The 17,779-nt window shown below is 34.1% G+C and overlaps 1 protein-coding gene across 2 annotated transcripts in view; it reads right to left on the bottom strand.

Moving 5' to 3' along the window:
• Window positions 1-10,744: 10,744 nt before the first annotated feature.
• LOC149547525 (alcohol dehydrogenase-like 6) overlaps window positions 10,745-17,779 on the bottom strand; it is a 155,255-nt gene continuing 148,220 nt past the window's right edge. For both annotated transcript variants that reach the window (XM_089791685.1, XM_089791686.1), the window contains exon 3: window positions 10,745-11,223. In XM_089791685.1, the coding sequence (XP_089647811.1) occupies window positions 10,921-11,223 (303 nt within the window). In that variant the 3' untranslated portion in view covers window positions 10,745-10,920. The remainder of the gene's footprint in view (window positions 11,224-17,779) is intronic.

The raw sequence follows: 17,779 nt of genomic DNA on the forward strand, positions 1-17,779 counted from the left end.
TGAACTTTTGTTTCTGCATTGGAAGCTTAAAAGCCCCACCCATAGGTTACTTAATTCCTCATTATCTCTCAAAATGTAGCTTTGATTTAGGCCTAAAATAGCTCAAAACAAGAAAAATATAAAACCAAGAAACCTAGGACCAAAGAAAAACCAAGAACAAACCGAATAATCATAAAAAATCAAAAAGGAGTTTAAGGTTACTAAAAATTGAGCACCTATAGTCATGGAAGAAAAACTTGTCATAGCAAGAAAGACAGAGAACTTGACAAAAACCTTCAAAAATGGTATCTAAAAGATGTAAGACTTAGGACAATTCAAGGGATAGTTGATTTCCTCAAGAAAACATCATTTGGAACACCAAACTCAGAGAAATTTGCTTAACGAAATCATAAGAAAATTGCATAGGGCTGTTAAATTTTGCGAATTCAAAATTGAGGACATGTAATTTATTGCAATAATCAAAACCGTCAGAATGTTGCCCTTGCTGAGAAGGAATCTGAGAATTCAGTTGCTCATATTATGTGATCTGTGGGAGAAATATGAGTTTACAGCCCTTGTAATGCATATTTATCTATTAGAAAGAAATATGAGATGAGAATCTTTGAGAGATGTTTCTTTTTTACACATCGTAGTAGCCATAGTGGATGTCATGTTGAGATATTCCATGACATCACATTGAGTGATTTTGGAATGGGCACTTGTATACATGTTTCTTTCCACACATGGGAGTATCCATGGTGGATGTCATTCTAAAAGATTCAATGATTACATCATGTTGAGCAATTTTGTAACAAGAGCTTCTACGTTTCTTTTCACACATGGGAGTAGGCATAGAGGACATCATTTTTAATGAGTTCATGGCATTATCGCGTTGAGAGAATATGTGATTGTTATTTTTTGTTTTCTTGCAAATGGGTGTAACCAATGTGAGTGTCAAATTGAGAGATTCCATAACATAAGAATTTGAAAAGATATCTGCTTTGCTAAGAGGGAGTGTTGGGGATTTGTAGTTGTAGGAACTATCTTTTGTGTATGAGATTGTCATTGTTCACAGGGTCTCAATTCTTTCTTAATCATGGCGTGAATGATATTATTTGGCAACAATTATTCTAGTCAAGTCTTTGTCTTTCATTTACTCTTCTACAATTATCATGCTCTATCACTTCAATCTTTTGATAAGGTTATGATTTCATATTCCCATTCAATAGTAGCATTGAAAAGTTCGTTCAAGTGACTAAAGGGTCACCTTCCTTGAATAATGATTTTTCTCTATGTGTCATGATAGTTTAGAACATGCAGTGTCAATCATTTTGTGTGACAAGTATGAGTCACGAACAGCATTTGTTGTGCATGTTCGACATCAGTTATATTTGAATTCTTGTTCTAAAATAATGATTGGTCATCAAGCATGATTTACATTTGGAGATTTATCTAGGAATTAGGTGAAGAGATTGTTGTTCCATCTATTTATTGTAGAAAGCATTTTATTTATAATTTTTAAGTGTTAACAATCTCAGCAATGGTTTATTAGAAATTTGAGCAGAAACTAATGAAGCTTCAAATAATGAAAGTAGAATAACATGCTTCATTATTATGATTTTCATTCAATACATATTTATAGGATTCTTTAATCCTTTTTTTTGGGAAACAACATTCCCAAATAAATTATATTCATTCAACATCTCACACATGACCTCTAATAAAATAACTTTTTGAACAAACCTTGTGACTATTAATAATATTATGTTGTTTATTAACAAACTCTAACACCAAATTATTTTATTCTACCTAATATTCCCAACCTATGTGAACACTAATTCCCAACACCCCCTGTAAGTGTGAACATGGGGAGATTGTACATCACAATACTTGATGACCACACACAACAGCTCACCAAACACTATAAAATAAGTGTAAGGATACACATCTACTCATGGAACCAAGGATGAGGACTAACACGTCTCTCCATGGTTTTACTCATGGAACCATGAATCAGGACTAACATGCCTCTCTAGGGTTTTACATCAAATTTGGATAAGGACAAACACATCTATCCAATAAAAAAGGACACTTTTTCTCACAACAATTGTGATTGGGGACAAACACTTCTGATCACTTCACCATCTTGCGAATGGGAACTAACACATTCATCCACCTACAATAGATTACAAACAGGGACAAACACATCATTCACAAACAATCAATAATTGTGATTGGGAACATACACATCCAACCTCAATATAAAAAGAAGAGAACCAAGTTCTCATTGTTGTGTATGTAGCCACCATTATAAATCAGTGCCACTCTAACCACAAATGATATGAGACAGTTACTACTGCAACCTAGAATCCAATTTTGACTTTAGCCTTTTTGGCATGAAACGGGAAGTAAACATTGGCTCTAGACCTCATAAATAGACTCTGATCTGGGACAGCTCTGTGTAGGATCTAATCGACCCATGCACTGGGGTCTGGTACTCGAGCAATTTGAAAGAAATTGGATTGTATCACATAACTTGCTCCGCCTGCGAGATGGGGGTACCTCGAAAGAGATGCCAAGTGTCTGAATCAATCTTATTATTTTTCTCCTCTTGATCAAACTAGGAAAGAATATAAATGAGCAGACACCTTCTATCTTGCCTATCTTGACCCCTACAGACCGTGTTGGGCTTTAGTTCAATAACCATATTCAAGATTCTTGCATACAAAATACAATCAAATTGAAGATTATACTGAACACTTCAATTATAAGGCGATTCTCTAGAGAAAACAGATTCAATTATTCTCCATAAACAAAAGGCATATTAAGCCCCTACTTTCACACAAAACCAGCAATCCTCAGATTTAAAAATGCTAAACATTAAACTAAAACACTTACTCTACTTTGGTCATTCAAGCAATTATGACCCTTACACCTATCCAAATATGATGCCAGGATGGATTTATATGGATCTGTGGCATGAAAACTGCCAAATGCAAATACAGATCTAAAATTTGGCAAGCATATGGCACAAACCTCTTGCACTGAGAAGTACAATATGATCTCCAATCAAAAACAGGTCCAAATAATGAGGAATCGCTGCTTCGGATCATAAATCTCTGCTAACAATGATCGAGCTTCACTAATATCATAATGTCTTCCTCTATGCTGGTTTATCGCTTTCAAAGGAATTCGGGTCTTTAATACTACACAGGTCTTCACTAAAGAAGCCCCACAACATAATCACTGACAATATGATAATATCTCAAAAGAATTAATACAAAAATAAGGTTTGAAACTGCACACTGCTAGGATTGGAGCCTCGCAAACAATGATTGAATGCTGAGAGTGACAGGCATGGAGATAATAAGCATTTTCAACTCCTATTGATGTGCTGTAATAATCTGCACTTAAATTTTGATCAAAATGCTGAATGTATAGCTGAGGGGAATTTATTCAAACAGTTCTCAAGCAACCTGGATATGCTCTGATAACACTGAATACAAGCTTCACAAGTTTGTCTAATACCACTATGAACTGGTTAAGACATTCCATTAAACATTTGACATGAAAACTCAGTCACTACAGTATTTACTTAGACTCTGCAACCACTACCTCAACACAAAGATGAATAATGGACATGAAGCAATAAGCACAATCAGTAACCTTTTTGATTTCTTCCAAAAATAATCAGACAGCGTTTAAGCTTGGCCTTACAAAGGAAAAATGCCTAATACTGTAAGATAAGAGCAACTCGGGTGCACCTGTTATTATTATGTGATATTTTATTGCTTCAAGAAGACGTAGAAAGAGTTTAGGCACAGACCTGTAGGATAACAAATCATGGCCGCTCCTCTTATATTTTTGAAGTGGTCTTTTAAGACATTCAATGCAAGTGGAATTGTGTGCAGAACCTGGTTCTGTATCCGCTGAGGTAATCCCGTGAGTTTCAAGTGCATTCAACCCGGTGAGACGTCTTACTTTCCTTGTACCCGACCACGGATTAACTGTTCCCTGCTCAACGTATGGAGTCTGAATCCCATGGAGACTTCCTTCGCCAAGTCGTGGGATTGTTATAACCTGCTACTGGCCTGTCAACCCACGTTAATGTGGTTCCACTCCAAACGTAGACACTATATTCTGCAGACCTCCTTCAAATACAGGCTCCTTAATAGCTTTCGGATTTTACTCCCCCAAACTCGTAACTCACTCCAACACACATTACAAGGCATAAATGATGATACTACTGTATAGCTTCAGACATGGGTACCTGACATGTTTTTAATCTGACCTCCTCCTGCTTATACTGTAAAACACTTTCCAACGCTGCCTTCATGAAACCAATAGCCCAGCATCCAGCTTCATACGCATGCTCCTGTTATCAACTGAAAACCATATCTGTAGTATAGAGTAGTCCTGATATGAGAGATTGGGGTGATATCCAACTTCTTCGGAAACTAAACTCGAGGTGTTTTGCCGTCGGAGTTTTACCAGTCACATTTAAGCAACCAGAATTTCTGGATATTTGGAGTTCATAAGTTTCTTGTGTGTAAATCCCAATGCAAGCTCCTTATTTTATAACCTTGAAGTGATGGAAAAACAATGAAGCAAGGAATGTGGGATAAAATACAATTTTCATCCTGTAGTCACTTGAGTCACTTTATAAAGTAAATGACTTTATAACATAAAGTGACTTTATCCACACACTTTAATAAAATAACTGAAGTACATATGATAAAATCTCTGATGTGACTGGTAGGCATCCTATTAGCTAATGCCATTAATCTATCCAGATGTGGAGATAGATTAACTTGGCGCCAAAACACTAGTGTAGAGAAGGGGACATGATGTGTGCTTGAGCCGGAGGCATCTCCAACTCCTATGGTATATCAGCTACCAATCGTAGCTTCAGACCTTATTGAAATGAGGAGCTTCAGTTCACCTCAATGCCAATAATATCTCTACATCATCATATAACAGGCACAGAATCGATCCAGCTCTGATACCATATCAGAAATTTGAGCAGAGATTAATGAAGCTTCAAATAATACAAAACAGAATAACGTGCTTCATTATTATGATTTTCACTCAATACATATTTACAGGATCCTTCAATCCTACCTTTTAGGAAACAACATTCTCAAATAGGTTGAGTTGTTTTAAGTTTTAACAACAGCCTCTAATAAAATAACCTTTTCAACAAAACTTGCGACTATTAATAATATTAAATTGTTTGTTAACAAACTAATATTATAACACTAAATTATTTTATACAACCTAATATTCCTAACCTATGTGAATACTAATCGCCCCAGGATGATTATTTGTATATTTATTTTTTGTTTTTGTTTATCTATAATCTGATATGAAAAAACAACAGAATGGCTTATTTAATTTTTCCCTTGATTCTGTGTTCCTCCTCCAAGCGTATAAACCACTTGATGACTATTCCCCATAATGTGGTAGGGAATGACCTCAGCCAATAATCCTTGTCCATCTGACCACTTACCAACCATTTGGTTTCACGTCTTACAGTGTTGTACGAGATCCTCAAATCCATTCCATTGAACTTAGGGAGTTCTTTCCTATTATGACTAGGACTTCTCGGGGGGAGCAAGGACAGTTAGAGGGGACTTCCTACCTATCTAGTCACTTATAGTGTATCTAGTCAGATAGTCTAGTTAAAGATCAATTATCATTTCAAGCAAGAGAGTAATGGATATCAAGCATAATTGAGAGCTACTAATCCATAAGCAAATACTAGAGTTGATATGGAGATATCAAGAATTATCAACTAAATGAAATAATCAACTATTTTATATGAACCGACGCAAAGGTACTTGAGACAACAACAAAGCGCCTATAGTAAGTTGATCATCTAGTGTCCTGCTGAAGTCTATAATCAACATTGTAAGGTATGGATGGTGCAAACTCAATACCAACTAATAGAGATAACAGTAAACATATAAATTACATATCGCTGATGTTATTAAGATCATAGGCAGAATTAAGTACAATGACTTTTCTCAGCAGTATGAGCATCATTCCTCATCTGTATCTATTTGATGATTAAAATGCACATTGAGAGAAAGGACAGCATTTCTAAAGGGAGGAACAACTTATCGTAGAGAAAGCAATTATGACAAATAGTGATTATGAAAAGATATGATTAATTGAGGTGTAATCATGATTGTTTGTGTCTATTTGACAAGAGGAGTCTCTAAGGAAATAACATATAAGAGGGAAACTAAACACACTCAATAATCATGGAGGGAATAGAAGTTAGAAATGTATTCGATGCTCCTTAGAAGGAAGAGATTAGAAAGGAAAATAAATCATATTCTATTGATGGCAGGCATTGTGTGACAGCAAACTGATATGTGATGACTTGTCTTTAAATCAGTACTGATATACAGAATATTATATCAGAATGCTATTAAAAATAAGGATCCAATATATGGTCTAATATATATATTGTAAAATTGAAATTAGTTATAATAGTGAAATAGGGAATATATATATATATATATATATATAAATAAAGAGAGAGAGAGAGAGAGGTAAGTTCCTGCTGGTCAATAATGTCGTTGATGGAAAAATTGAGGCAGAGGATATCAATTGCAAAGTCAGTATCATGTGTGTGTGTGTGTCTGTATTTGTTATTCTTCAGATTCAATATATATAACCACAGCATATTGAGACCTCAGTGAAAACTGTCTATGAACTCAGCAAAAGTTGTATATGATCGATATTTACAGACAATCCTATATTCAGCAGTGACAAAGTATGGTGGTTGTGTATCTCTGTTCAGAATTAACAGAGTATAAGGTGGTGTTCAAATCAAATGTCATTTTGTGCATTTAATTATTCTATTCAACATTGTGTTCAAACCAAATGCCATTTTGTGTGCTGGATGTTAGTACTTAAACACAATGTTTGCTGGAAGCCATCGACTGGTCTTTATATTTATTGAATCCTTATTATTTAATTATTGCAAGGTTTGAAAACAGTGTCTGGAGGCTGATATTAAGAGATATTCAAAGTGAATGGATCAACACTTAAGACTTCTTATGTTTTGTTTCTTATCAGGCGAGTCTGAAAGGGTGGGTGACATTTCATCTTTGAGCTACCTGTTTGTGTGTTCGCCCGATAAACTAAAGTGCCCAATTATATTTTTTTAAATTAATAACTTATCTTCTGTGGCTGCGATTAGAGAAAGTTTGTCAAGGTACATGTGGAAGAAGTTTTTCAAGAACAACTAGCAAATCTAGTTTAAAAGGTTTGGTAAAAATAAAGGGAAATCACCTATGAAATGCTTTAATTGTGGAAAAAGTGGTCATTTTTCTACTAAGTGTCCTAATTCTAGCAGTAATGAGGAAGAGGATTCTAAAAAGAAATCATTTGCTCACAAATCAAAGAGATTTGCAAAGAAAAAGAAAAGTTTGTGTGTTAAGAATGATAGTACTAGAGTTGTGACTCTAATGGTTATGAGACTTTGTTAATGCCATTAGGGGCTTGCTGTAACATCCTGATTTCCCAGGTCTTATTTAACATTCAACATACTCAAGGAATACAGTTACAATTTCATTTCATAGGAAGACGGTTATATCATTCATGTTCATGTGAATAAAATTTACCGTTATAATCAGTTAAACAAAATTTCTTAACTAAATACTTGAAGTACCATCAAATTAAGTTACTACAGAAATTAAAAACCACATACCTCGGAAAACTGAGTTCAAATCAAACTAGGGATGCTTCTACAACCACCCGGGTTAGCCCACAAATACACTATAACAATTTCATATGGTGACTTCAATCTACAACCACTATCTTAAAATCAAATGATAATTTTAAATAAATACCACTATATTTTAATTAGGGCATCACATACCACTATATCAATTAGGGCATCATTTACCTTCAGTTCATTAGGGCTTCTGATACCGCTATCTCACTTAGGGCTTCCACTACAACAGATTCATCTAGGGTTCTGATACCACTGATTCAAATAGGGCTTCCAATACCACGGATTCAATTAGGGTTCCAATACCACTGTATCATTTAGGGTTCTAGTCATCTCTCAAATCATTTAGGGCTTCTGATTCCTTTTCTTCTAATTACTTAACTGTGACAGTATCTCAGGATTAGAAAATATATACTTATATTTGTTATTCATATATGTGAAAGTAAAATGATGATAACAATGAAATACTTCAATTTAATCTTACCTCTTCATAAATAAAAATGATATTACCTGTTTCCGATAAACAATTGAATGCATGGCTTATCTCTGTCTGATGCATATCCGACATCTTGAGAGAGGTGAAGCATTGTCAGGGGCTTAACCACCCAACCTTTGACCACAATATATCACCACACAATCTCTAACGAGAAAGGCCCTCCTTACCTAGAATTGACAGGGAACATCATTCCATCCACTGGGCATCATGATATATAAGATGCCATACGACTTGGCAACAGGAGATCACCATAACAGGAATATGCATGAGCTAATATATATATATTAGTTTGTTTATGTATGAATGTATAGGTTACTGATTTCATTCTTCCATTTCTTTTTCACAGGTTCATCTACCCCTCCTCACCATAATCAAGCCATCAGACCGGTGATTCCTTGGTGCCTGAATATTTAGCCTTTACTGATATGACATGTACCTTATTCACCCTAATATGGCTCTTAGCCTGGTGATTTCATTGGTACTCTGGTCCATTGACTTATCTCAGTATCAATCATTAATTCAAATTTGAATATAAAATTTGCCTATGAAGGAAAGGTCATCCAAGTACGATTTACTGTCTTATGGCATCTTCAAAGTTATAAATATAAATTGATTCAGTCTCAAAACATAATGGCAGTCGGTTTGATCTTTCATGATTAAAATTGTTCTATGGCAGATGGCTTCAACTATTTATTTACAAATCAGAGGAAACATGGAATTCATATGCATAATTTGAATATAGGATTTCTCATGCACAGCTTGGGCTTGGAATTTTATATACTCAATTCGTATTTGGAAATTCTCAAGTACAGTTCGAATTTGGGATTCTTAAACATGGCTCGAATTTGGAATTCATAAATACAGTTTGAAATGCAAGAACGGTACACAATGTCTTACAGGAATAAGCCGCATGTGTATTTGTCCCTATGCAGACCTCAGCAACTTATGGAAAAAGAAAAATAACATTTCAAATCTTACGTGACTCCCTCTGTACTTCTGTATGGCCGACGCCTGAGGAAGCCCGCCTATCTAGCTTTGAGACACGCCTGAGATTCTGATATTTGGCACTGGATTTTTATTCGTTCAAGAGAATTTAATACTATTCTAAAGAAATAAAGAACCTAGCCAGAGATGGGAAATAAAGCCGTAGGCAGAGAGATGATTCCCAGACACGACAAAGGTTGCATATATTGTTTCTGAGTCAACCTTACGGCTTCCTTGCCATTTCAAGATTCATACACGAATAATTTTCTCAATCGGTTTGAAAAGAAACATACAGAAAGAGAGAAAATAAAATGAAAAGGAAAAATGATGAAGAGTTTATTTATTAATATTATTTTATATTATCTTATTATCTTGGGTTAAGTTTATAGGTATGTATTTGCAAAGTGGCATTATTGGATTAATGATTCTAATGTAATGGTGTCACTTTGTATTTATTTATCTATGATCTTAATCAAGAGAGTAAAATAATATTAAGTGATATTATTATTTGATAAATAAAGGTAAGAACTTTGTTTATTTTTTGTACTTATAGCTCATGCGGTTCCACAGGTATATCCTGTTCCAAGTCGCTAGGTCTTCTACCCATCTATCCAATGATGGTGATGCTCCTGCCTAATTCTTTTCTGACAATGTTTCCACCCCACTAACAGTTCCCTACAAGGAAATTCTCCATCGTTAATAAATTATTTAAATAATCACTAGGTTTAACCATCTTTTTAATTTCATGAATTTGCGATTAATGATCAACTAACATGTTATCTTCACTTGAAATCATAACAACTAACTATCTTACCATTTCGCCAGAATATAACAAATTAAACTGCCAATTGACTTCATGTGAACCTCTACGGCTATATTTCAAGCTAGGTCGAAAATTGAGATGTAACACTTGCTCTACAAATTCTAGGGATGGTGAATCAGGCAGCAATGCAAATGATGAGATTGATCAGAATTGGTGTGTGGTTTAAATCAGTCGTAAGAAGACAATGGTATCATGTAATGATGTTTCAAAAGATATTGAAACCGAGATTAAAATGATTACAGATCTGAAATTGAACTTAAAGAAACTACTTTATATAACTGATGCATTTATTTATAATTAGGATGAAGTTTTTTAATTAAATAATATCAGGTAACAGAATGCAATGTCCAATAGATGAGATGAGACAGTGTCAAAACTAAAACCATGTATCTCTTCATGTATACAAAAATCAAATATTGTTGAATTCCTGGGATCACTGCAAATGTAATGGCACTGCCATTTTTGTGGTATGTGTTTTTCAAATGCAGATCCAAGGTATATAAATAGGAGAAGAAGACATTTGTCTCTACATTAATTAGTATTGGTTATTGTTAAGTTAGATTTTGTGAGACATTTAACATCTATATATATATATATATATATATATATATATATATATATATATATATATATATATATAATTGATGATTAATCAAATGCAATAACGATTAAAAAATAACCATATGGAATCGAGATTAGATCAAATCAATCCGACTGAAGCTACAACATCAACAAATATTATAAAATTATAGTAATAGTTTGGATTTTACCTTTTTTAGGTACATATCAACTAAAATGGGCAACTCAGACCTAGGTTTCCATCCACCAAACAATGTGCCTTTTAAAGTACGCCCACTAAGAAGTGAACCATAATGGGCTGAAAGTTCTAATTTACCACTTGGAACTCCAACTACAACAGCCAATCCTCACCCGTGCAATGAAAGAATCAAAAGCTTTTAGGAAGGGTTGTCTTTTCCTCAAATAGTATAAATTTGACTGACCTATATATACCAATCCGACAACTGGTAAGAATATTATCTGCGAAAATATGTATCCAAAAAGTACACAATGATTAATATTAATACTAAAAAAAATTACATCACAGCTGGATTCTAAAGCAGTCTGTATCATGTCAACATTTCCAACACATTCGAAACAATAATCTGCTCCCCCTGCAGTTATTTCCTTTAGAACCTGCCAAAAAAATTAAATACATAAGGCTAGAACTGCCAAACAACCAAATTCTTTTGAGAAAATGTTCACTTATTAAATTAATTCTAAAGAATATTCTGTTGGCAACTGGAATCAAGAACATCCTTCCAAAAGTTCTTATATTTACAAATGGGATAATAAGATTCTTGATCCTGGGATTTATAGCCTTTCAAGGGCCAAAGAGCAGTCATGATCCATGTATTATGCAGATACACATAATTTGACTATCACTTACACAAGCATAAAGGACATAGATTGCAGTAAATTTATATATGTTATACTTTTTCATGAAAATTAATGATTTAAACCACAGAAATTCCTACATTTAAATATGAACCAAAGTTTAGCTTGAAGAACAGCATAGCATGAAAATTGATGATTTCAATAATAGAAAGTCCTACAAATGTATGTAATGAAATTTTAGCTTCAAAAGCAGAAAAGCATTCAAACCCATTGAAGCTAGATTTTTAGCAAATGATTTAAGCTAGAGCCAAAACGGAGAGATTGGAAAAAAAAATCAAATACCTAAGTTATTAAAATAATGTAATATGATAATAGCCAAGAGAAACCCACATTTGTTAGATCCAACCCCTCTGTCCAAAGACATGCCTGCACATGTGCAAAATGTCCCTTTCTTGAAGACCCAGCAGTCTTAAGCTTTCTTGCTCCTTCCTTACTGGAGTAATAAAAAGAGAATCTCTGATTTGTTTGCCCCAACTTCTTGACCTGATGCTCTCAAGTAAAGGCTAAGGATTCCCTCTATTACCATAGCTCCTAGCTGCTTAGCTGCCCCAAAAACATAAGTTATGATCAGAAAACTGCTTGTAATCCTTCAAATTCTTCCCTGGCTAATGCTCCTTTAATAGATCTGCCTATAACCTCCACCATGTTATAAAGAGAAACGGGGAACGTGGATCTCCCCGTCTGACACCTCTTGAGGATTAAAGAACGAGCTTTTGGTAGACGACGGAACTATTTAGCAATAGTATATGGGTCTTGCAATGCATATGTAAATACAATCAACCATTCTTTAGCAAACTGAAAAGGCTCCAAAATTTTCAATATGAATCTCCAATCTACTCTATCATAAGCCTTTTTGATATCCACTTTCACCAACATTCGAAGATCTGTGATTTTCTGAATTGTATGCAGGGCTTCTTGAGAGATTATGTGCAATATCCCGAGAGCGATGATAGAAAAATATATTTTCAAAGAAATGGGTTAGAAAACTCTCAAATGTTTTTTAGGTATGCCTTTGGACAAAGGGCTTACAACCAACAAACTGCAGGATTCTCTTTCTGAAAGAGTGGTCAATAAAACAGGCTCATGAAGGGACCAGTGGCTTTCATGGGCTGTGAGAATTATTATGTTGGAAGGTGGCAATTCCTTGTGTAAAGCCTTACCCTGACTCGTCAAAGCATAGCAGTTTATTTGCCTTTTGGAAACTTTATAATTTTGAGACTTTGTTTTACTTTAGACTTATTTGGGACAGTTATTCAGACAATTGGACACCGTATGATGATTATTTATGATGGTTAGGACTTATGATGATGTCAATGATTATTTATTTTCATGTACGAGATTGTTATGGATGGATATGGAATCATGCTTTAAATGCAAATGTTAGATGGATTATATCTGAAAGTAAAGAAATGGGTAGTTGGTTATGCCATGTTTAGTTTGATTATGTAAGAGTTACTTATATGCATGTTGATTTAGACATAGAAATGGTAATTGAAAATAGCATCGAGAAAAGATTAATATTGTGATTTAGTTATGGATGTAGATTTGATTTAATGCATATATATGTATGTGATTTTTATCTTGGACTACTGATATGCAGTTTGAGTGTGCAGGAAATAACCATGGTAAAATCGGAGAACCAAGACTAAACCTTTGTATCAATTGAGAATGCCAAGGTTAGATCTAATGAAGAGATATTAACCTTGTTGTTTAGTATTTTACTTCAAGAATGTAATGTGAATGAGTGTTTCAGATTAGATTCATTTTGTGAAAATTGATTTGCTACTCGTAATATAAATTATGTTTTATAGTGCCACTTGACACTCGTAATGTTATGTGTATATGTGGTAAGCCAAACTTGAGATATTGGCAAAAGACACCCAACCCTTAATTAAACCAATAAGAAATGCTTAAGTTAAATCCAGTTGCAAAGTGTTGTCATGTTAAGGCTTCAATTAGATGAAATTAGAATCCTAAGTTTAGGGTGAATTTAGAAGGGTTTATGAGAGTCCTAGAGTGTTCTTTTAATGAAATTAACTTACCTACATGATAGTACTATATAATAGGTCTTCAATTTTGACTTTACTTGTGTTTAAATCACTTTTCTAACACTTCTAAAATCTTATTTACCAAGTGTTGCGAAAATTGAAGAAGTCTTAACCATCTTCCCACCTTATCTCCACTTGGAGTTTCAGTCAAGCAGGGAAACCTGGTTTCTCTCATTCATGGTGGGAGGAAAAGTAGGAGTTTAGATGCCTATTAAAAGGGAATTTGAAAATAGAGTGGTTGTTCACCCACTCTAATTTTCGAGATCTGTTGGTTTTGAGGATTGTCAAGCAAGAAAGGATAGAGCGCTCTTCTCAAGTTGTTTATTGCCATAGCTTTAAATCAAGGTTGGAGGACTTTTGCCATGGCAGAAATCTCATGTTTTTGGTTGTTTCCGTTCTGTGAATGTATCAAGAAATGGATGTGAATGCATATGTGTATTGTAGAATTGTTCATATTTTGTGGTATTGGGTATGCTTGATTTACTTTGTTCTTTTCCATCTAAATTTGTTTGAAAGGATGATGTTCATGGGTGTGGAAGGACAACACTCACGCTTGGGAGGGAAGCAATGGCCTTCAGGTGAAGGGGTTAGTTGGGCCTTTCCCTAAGAGTAGAGGCTCTTCCCTGGAAGGAAGAGGGGAAAACATGAAGTATGAGCTTCATGTGCCAATACAATATTTTGCACTTTGGGGGTGAGAAGGGGAGAATTTTCTGTGAGAAATGGTATTTGTTTTGTATGCCTTGTGAAGGCGTTTTGATTTAAGCATTTGGCTTCTCCTAACGGTTTAGGCACACCTTCACCCATCTTATTGGATTGCTATGGTAACATATTGTGTAAGCTCAAGATGGGAGTTCAATGTTATATTTTGTAAATGTTCTTTGTGAGTTTGTGCTTGTATGTTACCCGGTTGGTCTTGGTTCTTCAAGCTCAGTGAGTGGTCTCATAGAGACCTAGGTTGGGAGGTGAGCTCCCATTATTTTCAATTGTGGTTTCTATAGGTTTCAAGAGTGGATTTGTGTTGAGGAAAAAGCTTGGAAGATTGCATACTATGTTGGTGTTTTTCAAGATGAAATATCATGAGTCTTTGTAAAGTTAGTGTATTGTAAAAGATCATATCTTGATCCTCATTGTTGTAATTGTGATTCGATGAGATGTTTCTAGGTGAAATTGATATAGTAGAAACAAAATTCAAAAGTTCTATATGCACTTCACTCTAAATGTTTCCTTGAAAATGGTTTTAAAATTATTTGAGTTCATTACAAGCAAAACAAGAATTGAAAAAATATAAATTTAGTATTTTGAATCTTATTTGTAATGGAGGAAGAATATTTAGTTGTTATGTATGTTTATTATAAATTTTGGGCATGACATTTTGGCATCAGAGCCTAGTTTGCGTAACACTGGGGCAAAATGGGTCCATGTTGAGTGTAGATTAGATAGCATTTATCTTATTTCGATATGTTTATTTTCAAAGTGAAAAATAGATTTTACATCATCTTCGTATCTAAATATTAAATTCATTAGTAATGCTGGAGATAAAATGAATTGTGCAAAAGAATATTTCATTACCGAAATTCAAAACCCACATCTTAGAAAATCAAATAGGTTGGTAAAATGCATATAGTTTGCAAGAGAAAAGACAAAATATATTTGCATATGAAAAAAATCCCTATAGACACCTACAAGATTCTAGTTTTTGTATGGAGAAAAAAACAATCATCATAGAAAAGTTATAGAGTTTTGTTAATCACATTCCTAAAATAATGCATACTTTTGTCCTATCAAGGAGACATGATCTTTTTGGTCAGAAACAAAAATAAGGTCAAAGGGGCATTTCAATATTATGGCAAGGCCATGAGCCAAAAGAATCTCATACTCATATTACTAAAAATAGCAAACTAGAAGTTACCTTTAGAAAAAGAAAAGTATCACTCTTATAAAAGATGATGAGGGAAATTACAAAACAATAAATATATATAATATATCTATTTCCCTATGTTATATGTCTCACCAGATAAATGAAACAAATATATATATATATATATATCCAAAACTTGTTTGGAGGTGGGCGCCGCGTAGGCCCCACACACCACACCTTTTTCCTCGACGCGTGTCCCTATAAAAAAAATCGCATAGACTTTTAGGTGGGGCAAACCCGAGGCGGAGCCCATCCCCCAACCCCTCCATCCCTTGCGTTGAGTTGGGACTTGTTTCATTTAATCACCGCGGACTCCTATTGTTATGTGCCAAAAGGTACTCACCAACTAGTAGTAAACCCCACGTATAATTTCAATTGATCTTTTAAGGTGGCATGCGTCTTGTAATGAAATCAGAATTAGTTCTCCATGCGGCCAATCCTGTCTTCTTCCTAGATGATGACTATGGCATGAGTGTATATACATTCGATATCAAAATTCAAATATTAGTGGTTCTCACACCTTCCAAGCGTTGTACGCACTTTGAACGAGATATTTCATGTTATTTGAACTATGCATAGGGAGGGCGCCACGTGGGTCCGCACATGTGCCACTCCATTTATTTTTGCTACTCTCCACTCCCCATTCTCTCCAATCTCCAAGCACGTTTTGCTAGGCGTTTTGTTGGGCAGTTACCAAGCGCATGATGGGCTGTCCTTTGGTAGGGACGAATATCCACCCCATTGACCCTTTTCCCGAGTGATTAAATGTACAAAATTGGAAGCCAATATGCAAATTTTTTTAAAAACTATATATATTCAACCATAGACCGGACCCCATGCGAGCCCCACCCTATTCCACATCTCCTTGGAGTGACAGTGACATTTTAAAATAAGTTTATATTTTTTTATTAACCCTACCTTGTCATCCTGCATGGTGTGTTACGATGCATTGGTTTAAAAGAAGAAAAGTGTTCAGGACTCCACTTATCATGAATGGGGTATGCAAACCCCGAGGGACCCACAGTCCCCACATGGGAAGGTCGCAAGGTCTCCCCTCATTACCTCTACTTCCCTTTCAGGGAGCACGTGAGGGGAGGTTAGTAGTAGACATTAAAAAAAAATTATTTATTTTTAAATTTAATTATCATTTAATATACGTTTATTTAATGTATGTTAAAATTTATTATATTTATATTAAATATTATATAATATTACCTCTGCCTCCCTTTTAGGGAGCACGTGAGGGTAGGTTAGTAGTAGACATTAAAAAGAAATTATTTATTTTTAAATTTAATTACCATTTAATATACGTTTATTTTAATGTATGTTAAAATTTATTATATTTATATTAAATATTATATAATATTTATTATATTTATATTAAATATTATATAATATTTAATATATTCATAAAAAAATTGAAAAAAATTAATAGATATAATAGTTAATAAATATTTAATTTATATATAAACAAAATTTAATAAAGTTTTAGGGTAATGATAATTTAAGTTATTTATTCGATTTAATAAATATAAATATATATTTCAATTTAAATGATACTTTTAAATAAGTAAAATTTGTTATCTAATAATATTTTCGATACATGAGTTATATAACAAACTAAGTACTAAACTATATATAATTTTGTTGATAGGGTTAATAAAAGATGGCTAAAATTTTATAGGGATGTTATTCAAAGCACCATTGTAAATGGGTAACAAAACAAATAATGATTAATACCTGAGAATTTTTGACGAATTTTTTACTTTGTGATTGTTTTGTCTTTTTGACAAATAATAAAGTGCATCATAATAAGAGATGTTCTAGAAGCTTCCAATGACTTCTTAAAAAAGTAAATAAATAGAGGGTAGGGGGCACCCATTTGAACAAGCGATTTTGTGGATTCTACTACTTATCATATTGGAGCAATTTGTGGTCTTCAGTCTGCAAATTTCCATTAGGTCTTTGAGAACGAAAACTCTCTCAAATCTGCATAACTGAGGAGGTGAGATATCTTTCGAAGGATTGCTCATTGGAGATGGCGTTCAGCTATTTCATGATGGATTAATCTGGAAATTGATTTTAAGGGTTCAAAACTTGCAAAGGAGTGAGAAGTTTCATCCAGCTTTAAATATATCCAAAACAAGCAAATTCGAATAAGGTCTACATGGACTCAGTTTGGGTTTTAAGAATGTCCAGCTAGACTCCAAATGTGGAATCGGAATTAATTATTTGGACAGTATTTTTTGTGCAATTCGAGCACTGCCATTCCTATATATTTTCGTCACCTGTCTGAGAAGAAGAAAACTACACAAAAATGATTGGAGGA

This window comes from Cupressus sempervirens, chromosome 7 (assembly GCF_028749045.1).
Source record: "Cupressus sempervirens isolate cs-2001-9-10 chromosome 7, ASM2874904v1, whole genome shotgun sequence".
NCBI lineage: Eukaryota > Viridiplantae > Streptophyta > Pinopsida > Cupressales > Cupressaceae > Cupressus > Cupressus sempervirens.